Here is a 26,731-nt window from a genome sequence, read left to right on the forward strand (position 1 = left end):
ACATCCTTTATATTATTAGGAATATCTATATAGTTGTTGCAGAACCAGGTAGCATGTTTGGCCCATTGAGGAGGAGATGGAATTTTCAAACTGTTAACTCAAAGAATGCTTTAGGTGACAGAATGGTATGGATTTGTTTTTCCTAAACACTCAGATTGCTTTTTATGTTTCTTATGGCAAGAGATCCATGTGCTTACATTTCATTAAGAACTTCCAAGTTCTTACTGTTTTTGATATCCACATTATTTAGGGTATTTTTCTCAGAGTCCTCTGACTTCTTGTTCTAATTTGGAATTATTACTTTTTGGACCTGCCATCATCCTGTAATTTCTTTTCACTTCTACTGTTTATTGGTTCCTTTATCTATACTAATAAAAGGGTAAAATGCTAATTAGACCAGATAGACCCGACGTATTACGGCCATCCTTCCTGACAAAAGCTGGGGCCCAGACGAAGCTGCCGGGGTCCCGGGTGCCTGCCCAGGCGAAGCCGCCTGGGTCCCCGGTGCCTGTAGCCGGCCAGAGGGAGGAAAGCCCGGGTCCCAGTGCAGGGGCCGAGGCAGAGGCGGTTAGGGGTGACCAGGCAGGCAGGCAGGCAAGCAGTTAGAGGCATCAGGCAGGCAGGCAGAGTGGTTAGGGGCGATCAGGCAGGCAGTCAGGCGAGCAGTTAGGAGCCAGCGGTCCCAGATTGCAAGAGGGATGTCTGACTGCTGGTTTAGGCCCGATCCCTGCAGGATCCCTGTGGGATCGGGCCTAAACCGGCAGTTCGACATACCCTGAGGGGTCCTGGATAGCGAGAAGGTGCAGGCCTGGCTGAGGGCCCCCCCCTCCACCCCCACCCCACCCCCCGTGCACGAATTTCGTGCACCAGGCCTCTAGTTTGTATCTATTTCCTCACGTGAAAGAGAAGAGCTTGCTCACTCACATAAAATCAATCAAGTAAATTCCTCTGAACAGATATGTGAGAAGCAACTTGTTTTTCTTTTAATTAAATCTTTATTGTTGAAAGTATTACAGATGTCCCCCCCCCCCATTGACCCCTTCTACCCCCCCCCCCCCCCCCCAAGGCTTCACCACCTTAATGTCTGTCCATGGGTTATGCATCTATGCATACAAGTTCTTTGGTTGATCTCTTCCCACCCACCTATCCTCCCCTTCCCTCTTGAGATTTCATAGTCTGATTCATGCTTCTGACTCTGGATCTATTTTGTTCATCAGTTTATTTTGTTCATTAGATACCACATGTGAGTGAGATCTTGTGATACTTGTCTTTCTCTGACTGGCTTATTTCGCTTAGCATAATACTCTCCAGATCCCTCCAACAACTTTGTTTTTTAAATCCTCACTCGAGGATAAGTTTTTCATTGATTCTAGAGAGAGAGGAAGGAAGAGAGAGAGAGAAACATTGATTGGTTGCCTTTCATAGGCACTCCAACCAGGGAATGAACCCACAACCTGGATAGGTACCCTAACTGGGAATTGAACCAGAGCCCTGAGGATGACACTGTAACCAATTGAGCCACACAGGCCATGGCCTGAGAAGCAACTTTGAATCTGGCAAGGTCATTGTTTTTGCCTTCACACTAGATTAATAGTTTGATTGGAATATAAAACTCTATATCATTTTCCCTCAGAGCATTTTTAGCTTTTGTTTTCTGTGGGAAGTCTAATGCTAATCTAATTTTTGTTTCTTTGTAGGTTACTCCCTCTTTCCTTTGTTGGAAACTGAGGATTTTTTGGTAAAGTGTTGCTCATTCTTAAAAAAAAAATTGTTGCTCATTCTGACATTTTTTTAAAAAATAAAATATCTAAATTTCAATGGTTATTTTTTATTTTTTAAGTTTTAAGATGATCAGAACATAACTGAAGTTCTTACTAAAATCAAGGGGTCAAAACAAGTATACTTGTAATAGCACTGTTAAATCTAGGGAGAAAAGGTTAGTGTGGCAAAAAGTTACAAAGAGTATATGGTTCTGAAAACTATTTTGTTTTAGTTACAATGACAAATTTGAAATAATATTCTTAAATATAGAAGGAAAATTATGTGGTTTTTGGAAATACCTCTGTTAAAATATTTGGAATGATCAAAAATAACCACTTAGCAGTTTGCTTCTTTCCTAATAGTTTAGTCAGTTCTGTTTTATGTTATCTCTTAAAATCTAATGTTGTAGTAAGTAACACCATATACTTACTGATTTTTTTGCTAGCAACAGGTACCAATTATATTACAATCAAAAGTGCTGTATTACCCAAATAATTAGAAGTGGCCGAGAGTAGATTGAAGTTAGGAGAGGTTCTTTTAGGAACACAGCCTTAATCAGACTCTGAGTTCATTTGTAATTTTGACAGTTTTGGTGAGGCTCAATTGGGAAATTGAGTTGTGTGGAGGGAGTTAATTCAATGAAGTGATTCATACCAGTTTTATAGCTAGTAAGCAATGCTATGATTCTTGAAAACTTGAAACTATGTGCCAGCATGTAACATATGTAAGTTTTGAATCATCCATTCCCATGATCTATCTGAAACTCCATGTTTTACCAAAAATGCTGTGACATTCTAGTTGAGAAGTGATAATCTAGATCATCAATTTTTCATTGTTTTTCATCTCATAACATACAGAACCTACTTACTGAAATTCTGTGGCACACCAAAAAATACATATTTTGCTGATTTAATCCAAAAGAGGTATAATTTTGATTTATTTGCACCGGACAGCTATTGTTGTATTGGCTGTTGTCATTTTTTAAATTTGACAATCTAAAGGAAAGAAAGGTCAGTGCCCCAACTAAATATCCAGGTAATGCATGTTTTAAAAATTATTGTGGCACACTGGTTGAAGATTGCTGATTTAGATCTGTTGACTATTTCTTTTTGTCTGTTTTATATAAGCCTTATTCTATCCAGGTAACTTTTATTAAAGAAAATAAATGTAATGGCCTTAAACAACAGAAATAAGGATGCTGAGGAGTGTGGTTTAGAATCAAGTCAAGGGCCTACTTAAATTATACCCCCTCCTAAATTGATCTCTCAGCTACAAATTGATTCCTAAAAGAGCAGCTGTTAACTGATGGGAGAGCATAATGGAATTTCTCAGTTGAATGGAGATTTTAACCCTTTGAGTGCCAATCAATATCCTAGGAACTATGCTAAAATTGCCAAGGCATTTTTGCTGATTTTACAGCAGTTTAGGGAAAAAATTATGAATCGCAAGTAAATGAAGTTACATATTCAATATCTTCCACAAAATCATCATCTTCACAGCAAGAATTGACATATTTAGCAATATCACCATCACTAATAAAAGCAGACTTAGAACTGGACACTGCAGGAGTAACGAGATAGAGCTCCCGGCACTTTTGGCGAAAGGCAGGAGGAGCGCGATTGCGCTCCCCGGCACTCAAGGGGTTAAAGAGATGGTTAAATACCATACAATTGCTTATTACCCTATTGTGTACCTTGTATGTTGTTATTTGATGAATTTTATGATTATTTTTAAGAAACAGACTTACTTTTCATTTGATATTACTGTTTATCTCTCTTCTCCTCTGTCCCCCAGAATCTTTTTCTTTAAAGGTATTTAATTTTGGTTTATGGTGTATTTTTTCCCTCCTTTACACTTGAGGGTAAATACATTTCAGCAGTTCTCAACCTGTGGGTCGCGACCATCAGAAAACACATATAGCATATCAGATATTTACATTACGATTCATAACAGTAGCAAAATTACAGTTATGAAGTAGCAACGAAAATAATTTTATGGTTGGGGGGTCACCACAACATGAGGAACTGTATTAAAGGGTTGCAGCATTAGGAAGGTTGAGAACCACTGATATATTTAAATAACTGCATACACAGTAATTTAAAATCCTTAAAAGGTCTTATTTGGATGATTGATTTTTGTTGCATTGGCAGAGTGAAGATAGTCCAAGTCCCAAGAGACAGCGCCTCTCTCATTCAGTCTTTGATTATACATCAGCATCACCAGCTCCCTCACCACCAATGCGACCATGGGAGATGACATCAAATAGGCAGCCCCCTTCAGTTCGACCAAGTCAACATCACTTCTCAGGGGAACGATGCAACACACCTGCACGCAACAGAAGAAGGTTAGTTGATTACAATTTATTTCTTAAATTTTCTTCCATTGGTAAGTTTGTGTGTTTTTTTCTGTAGGCATTTTATAAGCACATCAACACATATGTACTTGTACACTCAAACATGAAAAATGATATTATAAGTTTAGACTTCGGCATTAGATTGTGAGAATTTATTTAGCTTGTGGTCAACAGAAAAAGAAATTGAAAGAGGCTAAAGTGATTTACCTAAAATCAATTCATAACATTATATATTAATTCAATTACCTTATGGTTGTTGAAGACTTTTTGCAGGCCAGCCTATAATCCTGAATATGGAAAAATGCATTTTATCATTCACAATAGGAAGAAGATTAAGGAGATCCTAGAAATGAGCTACCTCTTCTCCACTCTGTTGCTATTTCTTCTGTATCTTCCAAGGCAATTGGGAGCATAATTAGCTTTCTTACAAAAGTGTGGACTCTTTCTATGAAGAGTGATTGGTGTTTAGTTCAACTCTCAGTCCTCTCTTTCATGGGATTTGGCCTTTGCCTTTCCTTTCTAGGGGAATACATTTCTTCCTGAGCTTCTTCCTCTTTGGTTGTTGTCTAAGGTCATACGTTTCTTCTTCCAGTGAAATAGTGCATCTTTAGGGTGGGACAGCTGTTTTCATGTTCCATTTGTTGATAACCTAAGAAATATTGTTAAATCTTGAGTTAGGAAGACTTTATGGGTGGAATCTTTATATCTCTTCAAAAGCCTAGGAATGCAATTATTAGATCGTAAGAAATGCTCTGGACTAGAAAGGGCGTGTTAGACGTGCCTGTTTCCACATGGTAGTAGGAGCTAGCTCTGGGTTCTCAAATTGAAGAAAAGTATCATGCTCTACATTCACGGTAATACAAAGGAGGGATGCGGAGAGCACTTACCTAGAAAACCAGCTACCCATAAGCCTATATTCTACCCGGCAGTGTGTTACTCTCCTTAGTCCATTCCCCCTTTAATACTTCAATTGTAGGCTAGCTATAAGCTTAACTGCCAGATTTTCTTCCAGAAGCAGGCTGTGCAAATAGATTCAATATTCAACAATAGTCTAGCATAATTTCAACTACAAAGATGAACACACAGAAAGAAAATTACTAAACATTTGAGGAAAACCCAACAATCAAAGAAGAGCACTGAACTCAATAAAACAAATAACTTGAAGAAATGGAATGAACAAAATAGACTTAGAATAAGTGGAATATGAGAGAGATGTAAGAGCAGATTGATTTTTTTTTTAATTTTTATATATATTTTATTGATTTTTTACAGAGAGGAAGGGAGAGGGATAGAGAGTTAGAAACATCGATGAGAGAGAAACATCGATTCAGCTGCCTCCTGCACACCTGCTACTGGGGATGTGCCCGCAACCAAGGTACATGCCCTTGACCGGAATCGAACCTGGGACCCTTGAGTCCACAGGCCGACGCTCTATCCATTGAGCCAAACCGGTTAGGGCGAGCAGATTGATTTTATAAAAATCAACTAAAATTCTTATTGGTAAAATTAAAAACTCAATAAATGAACAAAAAAAGTGTCTTCATTTATGGAATATCAAGTGGAGGAATCTTCCCAGACTGTAGTGTAAAAGGGCAAAATGGAAAATGTGGGAAAGAAAGTTTTTATGTAGTCCTAGCTGGTGTGGATCCGTTGGTTGGAGTGTTGTCCCATGCACCAAAGGGTGTCAGGTTCGATTCCTGATCAGAGCACATACCTGGGTTGCAGGTTTGATCCCCAGTCAGGATGTGTGCGAGAGGCAACTAATCTCTCCCTCTCCCTCTCCCACCATCTCCTTCCTGCCCCCCCCCCTCCTCTCTGCTTTCTTCTCTCCCTCTCCCTCCTTCCTCCTCCCTCTGTCTAAAAATCAATAAGCATATACTTGGGTGAGGATTGAAAAAAATTAAGGGTAAAATACTAGAAGAATAGAACTAGAATGTATAGCTTCCACACAATGAAACAGATAACAGCATACATAGAAAATTCAGTCCAACAGAAGGCAGGAGGAAAGAGCTTTGCACTATTTACAAGTGATAAACCTAAAACAAAATGACAAAGTAAATATCTATCACCATTGTAAAGTCAACTGAAAGAAATATTTGTCCATCTTTTATCACTATTTCTCATTTCTAAATTTTTCTCATAGTTCTTTCTAAATGTTCTATCACAAAGACACACAGAGATTTAATGAGAGGAATACAGGAAAGATAGGAACCAAAATCGTAAAGGGACTTACATGTCAGAATGAGGACTTGGATCTTAATTTGTGTTTGGTGTGAGCATTATTGAAATTATTTTACAGTAGGGAAGTGAGAGTAAGAGCAAGTGATAACAAAATGAATCTAAAAGGGGGCTCTTAAAGTGTATAGGCAGGTTGAGATTTTTATCAGGAGATGAGTGATGTGAGCATATAGAATATAAAGAATATATAGAATATAAAGCTTACACATCTTAACATCAAATAAAGACTTAAAGATGATGCTATATCATAATTTAATTGAAAACATTTTTCTTCGCCGAAACCAGTTTGGCTCAGTGGATAGAGCGTCGGCCTGCGGACTGAAAGGTCCCAGGTTCGATTCCGGTCAAGGGCATGTACCTGGGTTGCGGGCACATCCCCAGTGGGAGATGTGCAGGAGGCAGCTGGTCGATGTTTCTCTCTCATCGATGTTTCTAACTCTCTGTCTCTCTCCCTTCCTCTCTGTAAAAAATCAATAAAATATATTTAAAAAAAAAAAAAGAAAACATTTTTCTTTTTTTGTGATACATAAAACAGTCCTTTAAAATATTTTTGCAGATAGCACCCATCTAGTTGCTATATGGGATACTTGCTGCTGTATTCAGAATTACTTAATTAAAGCCAATTAGCTCTTCAAATCCTATATAATAAAAGGCAAATTGTCCCCTCGATCGGGAGTTCGGCCAGGGAGTGGGGCCAGTCCGCCAACCACCCACGGCCCCTCCCCCTGATGGGGTGGGCCAGCCAGACCTCACCCATGCATGAATTCGTGCACCGGGCCTCTAGTAAGTAATTAAAATAAAATACTGGTACAGATATAAAGATACGTTATGTGCAAAATACATGAGTTAGTATGCATGGATAAAATTTCTTGTTATGTTCTCTTAGAGACTAGAGACAGTGGTATGACTCCCATGTAGCAGTGAGCACACCTGGCTTCAAAATATCAGCCACTCTGCAATTAAAGATTCCAAGGCTCTTTGGAGACCTGGTTAATTCCAGAGTTGGTGTAGGGAAAATATAAGATAAACCGCAGCATATTATGGTGTCAGATATTAAGGAAGTGCTCAAAAGGATAAGGACATAGTGAAAGGTCACAGGAACTGAACTTGAAAGTGCTCCCATTGGATAAAGTTGAAAAAATTTCAGCAACAAAATAAAACAGTAGTGTATATTATAACCAAAACTAGAGGCCCGATGCATGAAGATTCGTGCAAGAATGGGCCTTCCTTCCCCTGGCTGCCGGCACCGCCTTCACTCCAGCCTAGAGCCGCCTTCCCGCCTTCCCGCCTTCCCACACTGCCCAGAGGCCCAGAGTGGCTGGGGCAGTGCGGAATCCATCTCTGGCCGCTCGGCGCCTGTGTATGCAAATTAACCCACCATCTTTGTTGGGTTAATTTGCATACTCACTCCTGATTGGCTGGTGGGCATTGAAAAGCTGCAGTCAATTTGCATCTTTCTCTTTTATTAGTGTAGACTAGAGGCCCGGTGCACAAAAATTTGTGCACTTGGTGGGAGAGGGGCTCCCTCAGCCTGGCCTGTGCCCTCTCGCAGTCTGGGACCCCTCAGGAGATAACGACCTGCTGGCTTAGGCCTGCTCCTGGGTGGCAGAAGGCAGGCCCAATCCCTAGGTGCAGCCCCTGGTCGGGCTCAGAGCAGGGCCGATTGGGGAGTTGGGGTGCTGCCCCCTGTCATGCACAGAGCAGGGTGGATTGGGAGGTTTCGATGCCACCCCTAGTCACGCTCAGGGTAGGGCCGATTGGGGGGTTGGGGCACCGCCCCCTGTCACACTCAAGGCAGGGTCGATAGGGAGGTTGCAGCGCCACCCCCTGTCACGCACAGAGCAGGGCCCATCAGGGGGGTTGGGGCTCCGTACCCTGTCATGCAAAGAGCAGGGCCCATCAGGGGGTTGGGGAGCTCCCCCCGTCACGCACAGAGCAGGGCCGATCAGGGGGTTGAGGAGCTCCCCCCTGTCACTCACAGAGTAGGGCCAATAGGGGAGTTGGGGCACCGCCCCCTGTCACACACACAGCAGGGCGGATCGGGGTTGGGGCGCCGCCCTCTATCACCCACAGAGCAGGGCCTATCGGGGTTGGGGCACCGCCACTGTCACACTCAGGGCAGGGCCGTTGGGGAGGTTATGGCTCTACCCCGTCACACACAGAGCAGGGCCCATGGGGGGGGGGGGGGGCGTTGGGGCACCGCACCCTGTCACACACAGAGCCGCAGGGCGATCAGGGGCTTGGGGAGCTCCCCCTATCAGGCACAGAGCAGGGCTGATCAGGGGATTGGGGGGCCTTCCCCTGTCACGAACAGAGCAGGGCAGATAGGGAGGTTGTGGCCCTGCCCCCTGTCACACACAGAGCTACAGGGCGATCAGGGGGTTTGGGCGCTGCCCCCTGTCACGCTGATCCCAGTGCCGGGAGGCCTCGCGGCTCTGCTGATCCCGGTGCTGGGAGGCATATTACCCTTTTACTATATAGGATAGAGGCCTGATGCACGGGTGGCGACCGGCTGGTTTGCCCTGAAGGGTGTCCTGGATCAGGGTGGGGGTCCCCACTGGGGTGCCTGGCCAGCCTGGATGAGGGGCTGAGGGCCGTTTTCAGGCAGGCGGGTGACTGAAGCACCCAACCGCTCCTTTTTTTCTTTTTCTTTTTTTTATTCTAGGCCAGCTTTAGCTCTGAGGCTCGGCTGCTAAAAGCAGGTTTCTGGCCTTTGTTTACCTTCTGTATTTGAAACAATGTTGCGGTCCTGCTGGCTGAAGCCTGGCTGACTGAAAGGAGGTTTCTGGGGTTTTGTTTAGCTTCTATATTTATCACAGTGTTTCTTAGAGAGCAGCTGAGAGGCCGGCAAGGCAGGCGGGGAACCTGGCTTCCTCCGTCACTGAAGCAAGCAAGCCTCCCTGTTCGCGTCAGCTGCCTGGCTGCCGGCTGCCATCTTGGTTGGCAGTTAATTTGCATATCTCAGTGATTAGCCAATGGGAAGGGTAGCGGCCATACGGCTAATTACCATGTTTCTCTTTTATTAGATAGGATAATAAAATAAATATCCATGAGCACATGATTATAAATAACAGTAAACAAATATATGGGAAAGATGTGACAGCTGTTCCTTAAAGAATTCCAATTAATACATGTAGAAGAAATAAGGGAACTAGAAAATCACTATTAGAATACCATAATGATTGTTGACCATTCATTCATACATGTAAAATTATTGACAAACTTTCAGTAGAAGCAGATTAGTAATTATGAAGGAAGAATGGTTTTGTAGGGGGTGTTGGCAGACACCAAGTTAGCCAAGTGGTCAGTGATATATAAATATATACCAATGATGCATACTTATGTACTATGCTCCTTACTATGATGTATTGAAAGAGCATGTCACCTCTGTATCCTGTCCAGTAATGTATAACCTCAAGCAGATCATGAGAAAACATCAGACAAACCCAAGTTGAGGAACATTCTAAAGAGTAAATGTCTATGTCTTCAGAGGTTTCAAGGTCATGAAAGATAAAGAAAGACTGAGAAAATGTGACAGATTGGAGAAATTAAGTTAGGAAACATGAAAACTATATGCAATAATAAGATCCTGCCTTGGATTTCAAAACAGTGATCGGGGCCATTGGTGGAAAAACTGATAAAATCTCAATACATCTTGTTCATTAATTGATGGTGTGATGCTGAGGTTTCTTTCTTTTGATAATTTTTCTAAGCTAGTGGAAGATATTAGCATGAAGGAATGCTAGTTGAGGGTTTTGCGAAACTATATGAAAATTATCTCAGAAAAAAACATTTTAAAAGTGAGTTTAAGGTGGATGGCATCTTAAATTCAATGAAGTACAATATATAGATTTTGAAGGAAAAATGCAAAAAAAGAGATATGCTAATAAAAATGAAAGAAGCAATTCATGTAGCAATAACCTGGGGGATGGTATCAAGAGCACTATTGAGGAGTTAATGCCACAAAGGAGTGTTCTTTGTTTTCTCTAAGATTGAGCAGTTGGGAGTGAGAGGAAACAAATTTAGAGGTACAAAGTGGGACAATTGAGAGAGAAATGACCTGACATCAATAAAGATTTCTGAGGTGGCTGTGCTGCTGTGTCTATGAGGTGGTTGTTTAGCCTCTGTTACCGATATTGAGTACATTATAATGAGACTTGCTGCTTTTTCAAGTTGCATTGGTGCTGAGCCATTGTAAAAAGCAGTTGAAATAAATTGTGGAATTATAGGAAAATAGAAAATGAAAGTCTAGTCAAAATACTTGTTAAATTTGTGTTAAACTATGTAGATGACTAGTGCAGGGAGAGTAAAAGTGATTTCCTTCAATAATCAGATTCTAACTGAAAATCCTGTGTATTATTGGACTATTTATCTGACACTATCTCCCAATCATTTCCATTCTCAGCATTTACTCAATTCTGTTATATTTGTAGTTGTCAATAAATGTTCTTTAGTTATTTCATGAATTTTCTACTTATTTTAAAAATTGTCATTTTGGGCATATAGGAAATATATCTTTCTGTATGTTTTAGACAAATGTAAAAGTTCCCATTAGGCATATGTGAAATGAATACGGACAAAGGTATGTGGAGATTAAATTTTGTTATATAGCTGAAACTGGTTTGGCTCAGTGGATAGAGCGTCGGCCTGCGGACTGAAGGGTACCAGGTTCGATTCCGGTCAAGGGCATATACCTGGGTTGTGGGCACATCCCCAGTAGGAGATGTGCAGGAGGCGGCTGATCGATGTTTCTCTCTCATCGATGTTTCTAACTCTCTATCTCTCTCCCTTCCTCTCTGTAAAAAAAAATCAATAAACTATATTAAAAAAGAAATTGTTATATAATGCTTATAAAATAAAGGGAGAAAAATAATAGGTTAAAACCATATGAAATTGCTGATATTTGATAATTTTTGTCTATAAACGAGAAATTTCATGCAATTAAAAAAGTGACAGTAGTTAGCTATTGATTTCTAAATACTTTCAGAGTTGAATACCAATTTTATTTTCATTATTTTAAAAATACACACATTGCAATGTATATGTAATATAATGTAATTAAGCTGATGGATGCTAGAAGGGAAGGGAATAAAATAGAGGGCAAAAAAGGTAAAGGAGAATAAGAAATACAAATTTCCAGTTTTAAAATCAGATCACGGGAATGTAATGTATGACAACAGGGAATATAATCAAGAGTATTGTGATAACCTTGTACGTTATCAAATGGTTATGATAAACTTATAGTAATAATTTCTTTAAGTGTTTAAATGTTGAATAACTGTTGTGCACCTGAAATAAGATAACATTGTATATTAACTGTATTTTAATTTAAAAACATTTTATTTACATTGTAAGTTTTTATAGGTGATAGGGAACTATAGCAATTATTTAATACTCAAGCTTACCTTCGCATAAATTACTGATGGATTTTTTAAAAGAGATAATACAGAATCCTGATACATCACATCATTCAACATTATAATGACCTTTTTTATATTTGCTGTTAACAGTCCTCCTGTCAGACGCCAGAGAGGAAGAAGGGATCGACTGTCTCGACATAATTCCATTAGTCAAGATGAAAATTATCACCATCTCCCTTATGCACAGCAGCAAGCAATAGAGGAACCTCGAGCCTTCCACCCTCCGAATGTATCCCCCCGTCTGTTACACCCTGCTGCTCATCCACCCCAGCAGAACGCAGTAATGGTTGACATACATGATCAGGTATGATGACATAATGTCCAAGAAATACAGATGCTAAAAGTTGGTGGCAGTTTATTGAACTTATTTGTATTTTATTGTAAATTTCTTTTAATTTTATCAAAAACAGTTTTACCTAATAAGCAATTTTAGACAAGTTTATTATATATAATAATAACAGTATAATATACTAATTAGATCGGACGTCCTTCTGGGGGACCTTCTGGATGAAGCTGGGGCTGCAAGGGAAACCCGGGTCCCGGACACCTGCCGGCGGCCGGAGGGAAGCCTGGGTTCCAGGTGCCAGAGGGAAGCCGGTTCCGGCAGCCGGGGGGGAAGGAAGGCCTACTCTGGCACGAATTTCATGCATTAGGCCTCTAGTCTATATATATAAAAGCCAAAGCAACCAGTCGACCATTTGATAGGTCGACCAGTAACTATAATGTACACTGACCATCAACTAACCAACGGGCACCAGATGCAGGGCTCTTGGCTATCGAGACTACCTAGCAGCAGCGCCTGGCCCGGGCTCGGGCTCAGACTCCTTCCCAGCCGCCTGCCATGGTCCAATCCCCGCAGGCCACTCCAAGGGACCCCACCAGTTCCCAAATCCGTGCACCAGGCCTCTATTTTTTTTTTTTTATAAGGATTGAAATGTAAATTCTACACAGCTTCCCTTGGAAGAAAGTTGTACTTTTAAAAATTAGGATCAAAATGCTTTGAAAAATTGATAAGGATGCCACACCTCTTGTGAGCTTGGTTAAGGAACAAAGGACAAATGTAAAGAAGGGTAGGAATAATTAATTAAAAGACATATATCCACACATGGGAAACATTCAAAGAATTTTGTTCAGTTGTGAAATGAAAATAGCACCTATTTCATAAGGGATGTTGGGAGAATTATGAGTTAATTCATTTTGAGCACTTCAACTAGTACAAGTATATTGTACTCAAGTATAAGTGCTCAAGTATATTACTTCATTACTAACTATGATAATGAAGTTTTATATATAACCCTGGCGGGGGGGGGGGGGGGCGCAAAAAAAAACTTGAAGTTAAAAATTGACTCAAGAATAATAGGAAAATTGGAATTACCACAGTAGTGTGAAGGCTAACTAGAGATTACCATTAAAAAGGCACAGTGACCAGATGGCTTCACAGCTGTTTTCTCAAATCTTCAAGAAACACTTATTTTAATAATATTTAAATGATTCCAGGCTTTTTTTAAAGGTAATTTTTGTAATGATTTTATGAAGCCAGCGTAATTCTAATACTAAAATAAAAGTGGGAATCCCCTCAAAAAACTCTCAAATACATAGGACTTTCTCAACAGACCTATAGAAAACACCATCTACCAATGTATCAAAAGAAAAATAACCTATGACCAAATGAGATTTATTCCCAAGTAAGAGAGGATCGTTTAATATAAAAGTATATTACATCAACAAATAAGAGAAGGAAAACCATACATGATTATATCAAAAGATGTTGAAAAGTCAGTAAAATAGTAATAAAAACTGATAGTTGGCTCATTGACTGAAGGTCACAGGTTCGATTCTGGTCAAGGGCATGTACCTCTTACCTTGTACCTCAGTTGCAGGCTCAATCCTCGGCCCTGATGTGTGTCTCACATCAGTGTTTTTCTCTCTGTGTCTCCCTCCCTCCACTCTCTAAAAATCAGCGGGGAAAAATAGCCTCAGGTGAGGATTAAAACAACAAAAATTTAATAAAAACTAGAATAAAATAAAATAAGAAGGAAATTAAATAAAACTAACAGCAAGTATCCTTACTGGTGAGAGATAAATCGGAAACTACAGAGATGCTTACTTTACTCTGTCCATTTTTACTTAATGTTATAGTAGAAGTTCTACCAAATGCAATAAGATATGTAGTAATTAATGGATATGAAAAATTGAAAGAAATAATTGTATCTTTCTCACCCTCATATAATTGTAGAAGAAAACAGATTCTACTTTAAAAGATTTTGATATAGTGCCTAAATACAAATTAAATGTACAGAAAGCAAGAACTTACATTGATCAACTGATGAGTAGATAAAACATGTTATATCCATACAATGACTATTACTCAAAAATAATAAAGTACTAATTCATGCTACACCATAGGTTAATGTTGAAAACATGCTAAGTAAAAGAAGCCAGTCATGGAAGGCCACAGATTGTAGAGTCCATTTATGTGAAATGTCTGGAATAGGCAAATTCATAGAAATGGAAAGTAGGAATAAACAGTGATTGCTTATCATTAGTAGAAAAGTACAATAAATAATTTCTTCATACAATGGAATATAATATTACAAGGAATTAATCAGAATTCTGCCAGGAATGTGAGCAATATCTGCAAGATATTGAGCAAGAGAAGCAAAATTGAGGACAGTGTTATGTCCCATTTTGTAAAACATGACAATTAAATATGCTTATGTTGGACTACATATGAACACAAAGAAAAATATGAAGTATATACTGGACTTAGGTTGTATGTACTAAAGTGAAGGGAATGAGAAGGTGGTTAAATATGAAATCAAAGAAAAGGAGAAGACCACACTTCAGAAAAGATGAGATCTCATTTAAGACAAATTATGTGTTGGGTGTATATATTGAGAAATGAAATATATATGTAAATATTAAAACAACCTAAGATGTCGAAAATCTAAACAGACCAATAGCTGTGGCAGGAATCTATATATATATATATATATATATATATATATATATATATATATATATGTGTGTGTGTGTGGTGTGTGTTTGTGTGTGTGTGTGTGTGTGTGTGTGTGTATATAAAAGTCCAATATGCTAAGTGTCGAACCATTCGACCTGTAGCTACGACACACACAGACCATCAGGGACCAGACACTCAACGCACAGATATGGAAACATGGAACAGACATAAATCTCGGGGGAAGGAGGGTTGGGGCCTGCAGGGATTGGGCTAAATCCATGCACCAAAGCTTCCGACATCCCCCAAGGGGCCCCAGATTGCAAGAGGATGCAGGCCAGGCTGAGGGACCCCACCGGTGCACGAATTCATGCACCAGGCCTCTAGTTAAAGAAATAATAAAACTCCTGTCTTTAGAAATTACATCTGAATTGTCTAATCTCTAAAGAGCCAGCCAATACAGTAGGTCCTCAGGATATGTCACAGATCCGTTCCCTAAGGCACGATGTAATGTGATTTTTGCCGTAAGTTGGAACCCACCTACATAAGCACCTACGTCACTCACATGGATCACATACACAGCAATAATGAAGTGAAACAGTAAAAAAAAATTTAAAAGATAACAATTCCTGACCTTTACTTGTGGTAAATAAATAAAAAACATAAGGCACATATGTACATACATCGAAATAATGGAACTTTTTTTTAATATAAATATATGGGAGATGGTGACGTAACCACAAAATGATGTACATCAACCTGAGGACTGTCTGTAATTTATTACATTCCAATTTAAAATATTCCAGATCATAGTAAAAGAAGGCTTCCAAGTATATTTAATGAAACTTGTATAACCTTAATAATGAAATCTCGTAGACAATACAAAACTATCAACTGGTTTCCCTTTTGAATACAGCTGCAGATGTTTTAAATAATAAATCGTAGCTAGAGATATAAAAATCTATTAGAATTACTGAAAGAATTAATGTTAGCGTTTACTCTGGAAATGCAGGATAAGTTAAACATTAGGAAGTCTTTCAAGGTGATTAATTCCAATATAACAGAAAAATATTTTGTTAATAAGTGCAAAAAATATAAAATGTAGCTATCATCCTATATAATAAGAGCCTAATATGCTAAGTGCCTGGTCATCCATTCAACCTATCAAAGCGTAACATGCTAGTGACGTGCTAAGGCTGCTCAACCGTTGGCTATGATATGCACTGACCACCAGGGGGCAGATGCTTCAACCAGTAGGTTAGCTTGCTGCTGGGGTCCTGCTGGTCAGGACTGAGACAGGCTGGACATGCCCTGGAGCCCTCCCGTGGTGTCCTTCTCCCCCCCCCCCCCCCCCGCCGCCGCTAGCCAACCTCCCACATCTCTCCCTGGCCCTGATCGTGCACCGGTGGGGTCCCTTGGCCTGGCCTGTGCCCTCTCACAATTCGGGACCCCTTGGGGGTTGTCAGCCGGTTTGGGTCCAATCCCACAGGCCAGGCCAAAGGACCCCACTGGTGCACGAATTCGTGCACCAGGCCTCTAGTAATAAAATAATAAATAATAAACTGTTTTGCTTACAACTGTAAACTTACTTTTTATAGGAAATTACAAAAACTACACTTAAACTGCATTCAATATTAAATAGAAGATCATGATAGAAAAATTTTTGTTCTTAAAAAATTAGAACATTTTTTCTTTATTGTTGAAAGTATTACAGATGTCCCTGTTTGTTTCTTTGTTTCCCATTGACATCCTGTACCCGCCCTTCCCAGGCCTTCACCACTCTATTGTCTGTGTTCATATCTATAATCTATAATAATAAAAGCATAACATGCTAATAAGACCAGATAGCCGAACAACCTTCCGGACGAAGCCACGGCTGCGAGGGCCTAGCCCCATGCATGAATTTTGTGCATTGGGCATCTAGTATGCATATAAGTTCCCTGGTTTTGTTTTTTTAAAGCATTTAGCAAAAGATAAAACATAGACTGGGGTTTTTTGGGTTTTTTTACACATGACAAGCAATAGGTGCTTATTTCTTTCTCTTTTTTTTTTTGAATTAAATTTTATTTTTTATTGAATTTATTGGGGTGACATTGATTTGCAAAACCATACAGGTTTCACGTGTACAACTCAATAAAACATCATCTGCACACTGCATTGTGTGCCTACCACCCAGGGCAATACATTTATCCTTTTACCCAGTAATACCTTTGAAACAAATAAAAGCTACTAATATGTAAGGATATATATACCGTATTCAATGACATTTTTTACAACTAAAGAGGCCCAGTCGTGCACTGGTAGGGTCCCTAGCAGCTGCCGGCTGCCGGCCAGGTACTGCCGCTGGCTGGGGCCTGCCTCCCTTCCCGCGGCCGGCCCGCCCCCTGGTCGAACTCCCAGAAGAACTCTGGTCGAGGGGACAGTTTGCATACTACACTTTCATTGTATAGGATAGGATTATATTTGTATTGGCAAAAGAGTGAAAAGTAGAATGACCATTAGTATAGGAAAAATAGGATTGTGTTAAGTGAGTTTACTTGAAATATCTGGCTAGTATCAAAAAGAATGATTGCATTTAACTCTGAAGAGATATCTAGAATATTAATTGAAAAATAAGTTGCAAGATAATGTCTCATTTCTATTAAGAAAACAAAAACAAACATGACAATAATTTGTGGGTAATCATGCTTGTATATGTTTGTATGCTTATGGAGAAAGGTGCAGAGTATATGTTATTAACATTGTCGTAGGACAGGTAGTATGAGAATAAGACTGACCAAAAGAGAAGCAAATGATTTTAATTTTTTAAAAATACTATTCTTCAGCCGAAACCGGTTTGGCTCAGTGGATAGAGCGTCGGCCTGCGGACTGAAAGGTCCCAGGTTCGATTCCGGTCAAGGGCATGTACCTGGGTTGCGGGCACATCCCCAGTGGGGAGTGTGCAGGAGGCAGCTGATCGATGTTTCTCTCTCATCGATGTTTCTAACTCTCTATCTCTCCCCCTTCCTCTCTGTAAAAAGTCAATAAAATATATTTAAAAAAAAAAAAATACTATTCTTCAGCCCTAACCAGTTTGGCTCAGAGGATAGAACGTCAGCCTGCGGACGGAAGGGTCCCAGGTTCGATTCCGGTCAAGGGCATGTACCTTGGTTGCAGGCACATCCCCTGTAAGGGGTGTGCAGGAGGCAGCTGATCCATGTTTTTCTCTCATCAATGTTTCTAACTCTCTATCCCTCTCCTTTCCTCTCTGTAAAAAATAAAAAAAATACTATTCTTCATTGTTTCACTAGTTGCAATTAAACAAAACATTTTTTCCTATTGGATGTGGCCAGGTATTAGAAGATGCAAGCAGTCGTTTCCCCAGATTTTCTCTTTATTTTTTTAAAATTAAATCTCTATTGTTCAGATTATTACAGTTGTACCTCTTTTTCCCCCCATAGCTCCTCTCCACCCGGTTCCCACCCCACCCTCTGCCCTCACCGCCCCCCCCCCCCCCCCCCCGCCCACTATCCTCATCCATAGGTGCACGATTTTTGTTCAGTCTCTTCCCACATCCCCCATACCCCTTCCCCCCCCACCCCCAAGAATAGTCAATCCACTCCCTTTCTATGCCCCTGATTCTATTATAATCACCAGTTTATTCTGTTCATCAGATTATTTATTCACTTGATTTTTAGATTTACTTGTTGATAGATGTGTATTTGTTGTTCATAGTTTGTATCTTTACCTTTCTTCTTCTTCTTCCTCTTCTTAAAGGATACCTTTCAGCATTTCATATAATACTGGTTTGGTGGTGATGAACTCCTTTAGCTTTTTTTTATTTGTGAAGCTCTTTCTCTGACCTTCAATTCTGAATGATAGCTTTGCTGGATAAAGTAACCTTGGTTGTAGGTTCTTGGCATTCATCACTTTGAATATTTCTTGCCACTCCCTTCTGGCCTGCAAAGTTTCTGTTGAGAAATCAGCTGACAGTCGTATGGGTACTCCCTTGTAGGTAACTGACTGTTTTTCTCTTGCTGCTTTTAAGATTCTCTCTTTGTCTTTTGCTCTTGGCATTTTAATTATGATTGTCTTGGTGTGGTCCTCTTTGGATTCCTTTTGTTTGGGGTTCTCTGCGCTTCCTGGACATGTAAGTCTATTTCTTTCACCAGGTAGGGGAAGTTTTCTGTCATTATTTCTTCAAATAGGTTTTCAATATCTTGCTCTCTCTCTTCTTCTGGCACCCCTCTAATTCGGATGTTGGTACGCTTGAAGTTGTCCCAGAGGCTCCTTACACTATCTTCGTATTTTTGGATTCTTTTTTCATTTTGCTTTTCCAGTTGGGTGTTTTTTGCTTCTTCTTATTTCAAATCTTTGACTTGATTCTTGTGCTCCTCTGATCTGCTGTTGGGAGTCTTTATAATATTCTTTATTTCAGTCAGTGTATGCTTAATTTCTAGTTGGTCCTTTATCACAACCTCGAGGGTCTCATTAGATTTCTTGAGGGTCTCATTAAGTTTATCGGCGGTTTTTAGAAAATTCTTGAAAAGCCTTAAAAGTGTGGTTTTGAACTCTATATCCAATAGTTTTCTTTCCTCCATTTCTGTCATTTGTGTCCTGTTTTTTTGTCTCCGCATTTTTTTATGCTTCGCTGTGTTGATAGAGTGGCTTTCTGTGCTAGGTGTCCTATAGGGCCCAGTGGCTCAGCCTCCCCAGTTACCTGGGGTAGACACTCTTGGTGCACCCCCTTGTGGGCTTTGTGCACAGACTTGTTGTAGTTAAGCCTTGACTGTTGTAGGTAACACTGGGAGGAATTGACCTTCAGGCCAATTGGCTGTGAGAATCAGCTGTGTCTGCAGTGGGAGAACTTCTGTGCTGGAGACACCCCTCCGGGGCAAGACTTGCTTCAGTGGGGCTTTGGTGCTCACTGAGTCTGCCCCCTGAGTGTGTCCTTTATGGATCCGAGGAGCTGTAATCTGGATGGTCCCACTCTGACCACAAGGCACACTGGTTCCTGGATCTCTAAGGAGGTACTAATCTAGCCTTTGCCTGAGGCTACCCAGCAGGAGCCAGCAGTGACACAATGCAAGTTGCCCTAGGGCCTTGGGCCAGCTGCAGTTTGTTAGGTAATTATCAGATTGCAAAGGGCCAGGCCTTTCATATGCAAAAGCCTCCCTGCCCGGCTTGGGCGGGCCAGGGTCCCAGGGGATCAACAGGGTGGAGCGAGCAGTTATGGCTGCTCTCAGTCCTGCCCTCAAAGGCGGTGCTTCTCAGTGTCCCGGCAATCACTGCAAGCACCTCCGAGAGAAAGCTGCCCTCGAGTTCCAACTGATGCCAGACAGTCCCGTTTCTCCCGTATGAGTCTGAGTCCCCAGAGACTCGCCCGGAACTGGAGCTCAGAGCTTGAGACTCCCTCCCAATTGAAAAAGACAACCGTGTCTTCAGCCGCCATCCCTCTCCGCATGCGCCTCTGTACCTCTGTATTTTACTTCCGCACCACACCTCCTCTGAGTCTCGGTATGCTTTTCTCTTCCCTTCTAGTTGTAGAATTTCCACTCAGCCAGCCTTCCTGTGGTTCTGGATGATGTCCGTTCCGTCTTTTAGTTGTATTTTTGAAGTGGTTGTGCAAGGCAGCAATCTCCGGTGTCTACCTATGCATCCATCTTGGTTTTCCAGATTTTCTCTTTAGAAGAGTTTTCAGCAGTGTAGAAGAGTTAATACAGCATTTCATTTTTTTTCCTGGACTTTTTAGGATAGCTTTTTGGGAGAAGAGTTTAGTCCCAGTTCTGTGGGCATCATAAACTGCTTTTGAAACAGACAATTTTTCTATCCAATGACAAATAATAGTTTAGTTGAAACTGTTGGAAAAGTACATTATGAAAACTGTGCCCCTGAGGAGAATCAATAAATGACCAGGTTTTGATTTTCAATAGTTAATGTTTTATTCAAACAGTTAAAATTCTAACATTTTGCTTTTCTTTCCTAATAGCTCCATCAGGGCACCGTCCCTGTTTCTTATACAGTAACAACAGTGGCACCACATGGGATTCCGCTCTGCACAGGCCAGCACATCCCTGCATGCAGTACACAGCAGGTCCCAGGATGCTCTGTGGTTTTCAGTGGACAGCACCTCCCTGTCTGTAGTGTGCCTCCTCCGGTAAGTCTGGGCACTCCTCTGTAGAATGGCTACGTGTGTTATGTAAGTAAACAAAACTTAAGAGACTGGCTTCTGAAGCTTTTCACTCCCAACTAAAAAAGGCTATTTTGTTGCAATGGCTATCTCAATAGCTTTGTTATAGTAACAGTTTAATAAATTAGCTTTAAAATTTGGTATGTTTTTACATTAATTAAATTGTACATATTTGGATATCCTGAAGGTCAAAGCATGTTCCTTCATATATCAGCACAGTTTATAATTAAATCTTAATTTAGGTTAGCCTTGGATTATTAATATAGGATATCAGACTAGTTAGTAATAAAGTCTAGTTAGTGATCAGCAGTAATAGTCTCAGCACTTACGGTGTTTTGACAGGTACGTTGAATGCTTGGTCTTTTTATTCCTCACTATAGAAAGTCTGTGATAAAAATGGTATCCCGTTTTCTAGATGATGAAATGAAAATGACTTGCTTAATAGAGACAGTTAGTATGAGAGAACAGAGATTTCCACCCACTTCTTTCTGCATCTTAAACTTAAACTTTATCTTTGAATCTACCAACACCACCCCCACCCCTAGTCCAGCCTCCATATTTCACAAATGAGATTGCTGAAATCCAAGGGATTTAAATGACCCAAAGGGTCAATTATGTTTTCAAAGTAAAGTACTTCACTAAATATATTAATACAACCCTAAACCTTTGTTTGAATATGAGATTAAAAGGAACACCTATATACAAATACCAACCCATTTTAACATTAATTTACCCAAGCTTGATTTCTCAATCAAGATTATGGAACCAGTGTGCTAAGTCAGTAGACTTAAAATATTGAGAGACCTTAAATCACTTAGTTGTGAATTGGGCTCCTATAAATAAAAAAAATCTTAGAAATAAAAAATTTCCAAAGAGAGCTTCTTGGAAAGCAGTATCCACTGCATCTTAAAGTAGAGAGAGATTCCTCTGTTTTTCTCCCATTTCATACTTGTTAATAAGACTAAAGTAAAAGTTGGGTGTTTTGACTGATTTGTAAGAACTGTATAAAATACAGAATAATTACTAGTTACCAGTATTTTACTAATAGAGATAAACATACACTAGTATTTTATTAATACAGGTCAGTGGTCGGCAAACTGTGGCTTGCGAGCCACATGCGGCTCTTTGGCCCCTTGAGTGTGGCTCTTCCACAAAATACCACGTGCGGGCACGCACGGACAGTGCGATTGAAACTTCGTGGCCCATGCGCAGAAGTCGGTATTTTGTGGAAGAGCCACACTCAAGGGGCGAAACAGCCGCATGTGGCTCGCGAGCCACAGTTTGCCGACCACTGATATAGGTTATTAAAACATTTTGGCGGACTTGGCAATAACCTTTCTATCTCACTGTATAGAGTTTTGTTTTGTTTTTAATTATGTATTCTGATACCTTCAACAAGAAAATAACAATTTCTCTTACAGATGCTGCAAGCCTGTTCAGTTCAGCACTTACCAGTACCATATGCTGCATTCCCACCCCTTATTTCTAGTGATCCATTTCTTTTACATCCTCCTCACCTTTCTCCTCATCATCATCCTCATTTGCCACCACCAGGCCAGTTTGTCCCTTTCCAAACACAGCAATCACGATCGGTAGGTATTTCTACTTTTATGTCTTTAATATTCACAGGATGTTTAGACTTAAAAGGTAGATTAATTTAGTAGATGTAAATTGTTACCATTTAAAAATTTTAACTTGGGCATTCTTCTGGTTCTTTTTTTCTTTATTGATTAAAGTATTACATATGTGTCCTTACCCCCCCCCCCCCCCCCAATTACCCCTCCCCAATACCTCCCACCTTCCCACTCATGCCCTCAACCCCTGGTGTCTGTATCCATTGGTTATGCTTATATGCATGCATACAAGTCCTTTGGTTGATCTCTCTCCCTTAACCATTCTTCTGGTTCTTAAACGAATTAAGGACTTCAAAGACATACAAATTCATATAGATAAATGAGCCGAGAATTACCTTGGTTTCTTAAATTTTTCTAGTTATTTTATGTCACTTGTCTGATTTAAATTTGTTCCTTCGTATCTGTAATCTTTCATGAAGTAAATGTGAAGAAAAAGTCAGTTTTCTTGTTTTTTTCCTTTAATGTATTTCTAAAATGGAAGTGAAAATATTATAAAATTGTTTATACTTGTTAGGATAATATTCACTTATGCAAGTAAAGTAACCCTCTGAGCCTCAATTGGTTTTATTGGAGGCTTGTTTTCTATTGTGTTCTCACAAAAAGGTAGATGAGATAGTCTGTTAACATAGTTAATTCTGCCCTGGGACTGGAATATAGCTGAGAGGCATATTATTTTAGGGGTCTGGAGGAGGTAAGTACTGTATAAATGGAAGGAAGAGCACAGGAAGAAGGCCCACTTGTGTTTTGGACAGCCAAGTTGAACATCTGAATCATGCATTAAGAGAATAGGAAAGAGAACATATGGAAATGATTAGAGTGGAAGATTTTAGTCCTGTGAAAGGAACTGCAGCATTCTTCCTAATAGCCAACAAATAGAAACAGTGCAAATGTCTATCAAGTGATAATGAATAAGCAAAGTATGGTATATCTATACAGTAGATTATTATTCAACCACAAAAAGGAGTGAGGTATGACACACAAACTATAAGATGGATAAACCTTGAAAACATAATGCTAAATGAAAGAAGCCAGATACCAGGGCCACAATATTACATGATTCTGTATATGCGAAATTCCAGAATAGGCAAATCTATAGAAATGAAGGTAGATATTAATGGTTGTCCAGAACCTTGGGGAGGATTGAGGAGAAATGGATAGCAGACCTGACTACTAATGGGCATGGGGTTTGTTGTTTTTTTGGGGGGTGGGGGGGGGTGGGTAGGAATGTTCTGGAATTAGTGGTGAATATACAAAAATGACTTGTACTCCCCCTTATGGTGAATTTTACAGTATGTGAATTATATTCAGTAAGCTATTTTTTTTTTAATCCCACATGCTATTGCTTTACATACACTATGTGTTCTATGTGTTACTTGTACATTGTCTCAGTGATTACAACACACTTTTGAAATAGGCTATGGACGTGTCAGTTCTATAGATGACAATATTGAAGTTCCAATTAAGCAATTTACATAAGTCACAATGATAGTGACAATGCCAAGAATCTAATGCCAAAGCCCATAAACTTTCTACTGTAGTGTAATGCCTACTGTATCTTATCTCATTTAGCTCTGGTTTTGATTTATAAATAGATATACACCGTGTTCGATTTCATGTTAAGAGTTAAGTGTCTGAAAATCCTGTGTATCCACAGTAGGTCAGTGTATCCTATGTGTTGTAATTTTAGCCATGCAGTTGGCTTACTACATGACTTTTTGACTTTCCTGCTCTTAAGAGAAGGTTGAAATAGTGAAATAAATGTATCTTTTAATTGATATGTCTAGTCAATTAAATGGAAATGTTTAATGACATATTTCAAAAACTTTCTTATTGAAATTCAATTAAAGGCAGGAAGATTTTACTATGTATGTCCACATGTATGAATGTAGGTTCATGTGAACATCAAGAAATGTATGACTTCAAAAATATTGTGTGTGTCTGTGATTTTTATTATTATACTGCAGTATTTAAACACTGGAAGTACATTAGTTTCTTTTTCCCCCCTCAGCCTCTGCAAAGGATAGAAAACGAAGTGGAACTCTTAGGAGAACATCTTCCAGTAGGAGGTTTCACTTACCCTTCTTCAGCCCATCCCCCAACATTACCCCCATCTGCTCCTTTGCAGTTCTTAGCACATGATCCTCTGCATCAAGAGGTGTCCTTTGGAGTAGTAAGTTTTCATTCAATGTTATTATTTGCTTTGGTAACTTGTTTTGAGTTATTTCAATGTAACTCTACATGTTTAGAATTTTGAATGGATTGGTGTTGGAAAAGTGTATTTAGAAATATACAGATGTTTTAAACTAGTCATTGCATCCATGTGAACATTTAAGAAATATTAAATACCACTTGAATAGTAAAGAACTTTCTAGGTTGTTGGTTGTTTTGGGTTTTTTTTTAAGAGACTTTGACATTAAATATTTATAAAAGTAAAATGGTCTTAAATTGTCTAAACATTTTTTTCTCCTACAGCCTTATCCTCCATTTATGCCCCGGAGGCTCACAGGACGAAGTAGATACCGATCCCAGCAGCCAATACCACCTCCCCCTTATCATCCCAGCTTATTACCATATGTGTTGTAAGTTCTTTCTTATTTTAATGAGTTCTAAATTTGGCATTCTTGAGATTCTCTTTCTTTTATGAGGATCTTCTATGTGGTGTATAATTTAGAGTGTTAAATATTTGTTTGTATTTAATGTTAGTGGTTGGGTGGGGCTATTTAAGAGTGAAAGAGAAGAGTCAATGACAAGAGAGAAGTGGGGGGGGGGGGGGGCGGGAATCTTGAGCCATAAAATAGGTTTACCAAATCTAAAGGTAGGAAAGTTTAAAATTTTTGCTACTTTTACAACTGGCATCACTTGCCATCTTCTTTGATTATCCAGCTTTTGATACTGCTGTTTCTCTCAGTGGAAGAGAGAAAGAGAAGTTATTTCTATGCCTTATAAATACTCTGTTAGAGGTCCTGGCTGGTTAGAGCGTTGTCCCAATACCCCAAGGTTGCAGGTTAGATCCCCGGTCAGGGCACGTGAAAAAAGCAACCAATAAATGCATAAGTGAATGGATCAACAATTTGATGTTTTTTTAATTTAAAAAAAGGAAAATAAATACTCTGTTAGAATTAAGTTTGTAGCAGAAGCACTCATGGGTTAAATATATCTTTATTTCTCTCTCATGTAATGAAGTCCAGAAGTAGGCAATTCAGATATGATTTGTTTAGTCCCATAACTCTGAGGAATGATTCTGCCATCCTATGGCTTCCTCGATCTAAAATGGCTCTTCAGGTTCCAGCTCTTGAGTCAGCATTCTAGCCAGTAAAAATGAAAGTGGATCTCTTTGCCTACCTGCCTCCTCTCAGGAATACTTCCTAGAAGTTCCATGTATTATTCCTGCCAAATCCCATGGGCCAGAATGTAGTCTTATCTATAATTAACTGGTAGGAAAGCTAGGAAATGCTGTCTTTAAGGTCATGTGCCTATTTTACACTATTTTGATCATTGTAGCTCTATTGTAAGTCTTAAATCTGATAGGATAAGTCTCCCAACTTAGTTCTGAAATGATCTAAAGTCTTTTGTGTGAGCCATATAAATTTTTAAATCAAATTAGTTTCTACTTTATAAAGGGCTTGCTGAGGATTTTGGTAGGGATTACATGAAATCTGTAGATCAGTTGGGGAGAAAATTGACATCTTAATATTGACTCGTCTAGTCAGTTAACTTACACAGCATATTTCTCTATTCTTTTTAAGTTTATCCTTACAGTATTTTTGCAGTTTTTATTGTATAGGTCTTACATATATTTTGTTGAATTCATTCCAAATATTTTATGTGATTTTATGCAATTGTAAATGATATTTTTTAAGTGTCAGTTTTTGTTTATTGTTAGTGAAGTCAGTTTTTTTTTTTAAAGGGTTGCCACTGATTGACCCCAGCCATTTGTCCCTATACCACTGGACTTTGTTTTTCCTGTTCACTGAAGTAATGTAGTAATGTATCAATGCTCGTGTTGGTTATTTTCACTGCAGATCAATGCTTCCAGTGCCACCTGCAGTAGGCCCAACTTTCAGCTTTGAATTGGATGTGGAAGATGGAGAAGTAGAAAATTACGAGGTGAGTAGGTGAACTTTGAATTAAGTTGGGGAATATTGTGTGCATAAAAAGCACTGTAATACTCAACTCATTCATCTAATTAAACATTATTAA

The 26,731-nt window shown here is 39.5% G+C and overlaps 1 protein-coding gene across 10 annotated transcripts in view; it reads left to right on the forward strand.

Moving 5' to 3' along the window:
* RNF38 (ring finger protein 38) overlaps positions 1–26,731 on the forward strand; it is a 115,154-nt gene that overhangs the window by 65,459 nt on the left and 22,964 nt on the right. For 9 of the 10 annotated variants that reach the window (XM_070431191.1, XM_070431193.1, XM_070431194.1 and 6 more), the window contains 7 exons: positions 3,912–4,105; positions 11,863–12,076; positions 20,697–20,864; positions 22,319–22,489; positions 24,540–24,701; positions 25,004–25,110; positions 26,554–26,638. In XM_070431191.1, the coding sequence (XP_070287292.1) occupies positions 3,999–4,105; positions 11,863–12,076; positions 20,697–20,864; positions 22,319–22,489; positions 24,540–24,701; positions 25,004–25,110; positions 26,554–26,638 (1,014 nt within the window). In that variant the 5' untranslated portion in view covers positions 3,912–3,998. Of the gene's footprint in view, positions 1–1,708; positions 1,739–3,911; positions 4,106–11,862; positions 12,077–20,696; positions 20,865–22,318; positions 22,490–24,539; positions 24,702–25,003; positions 25,111–26,553; positions 26,639–26,731 lie in introns of those variants that run through there. The other variant, XM_070431196.1, reaches the window with a different exon arrangement.

The sequence above is a fragment of the Myotis yumanensis genome, unplaced genomic scaffold (assembly GCF_028538775.1).
Source record: "Myotis yumanensis isolate MYYU_CA2020_CCGP unplaced genomic scaffold, mMyoYum1.0.hap1 SCAF_12, whole genome shotgun sequence".
NCBI lineage: Eukaryota > Metazoa > Chordata > Mammalia > Chiroptera > Vespertilionidae > Myotis > Myotis yumanensis.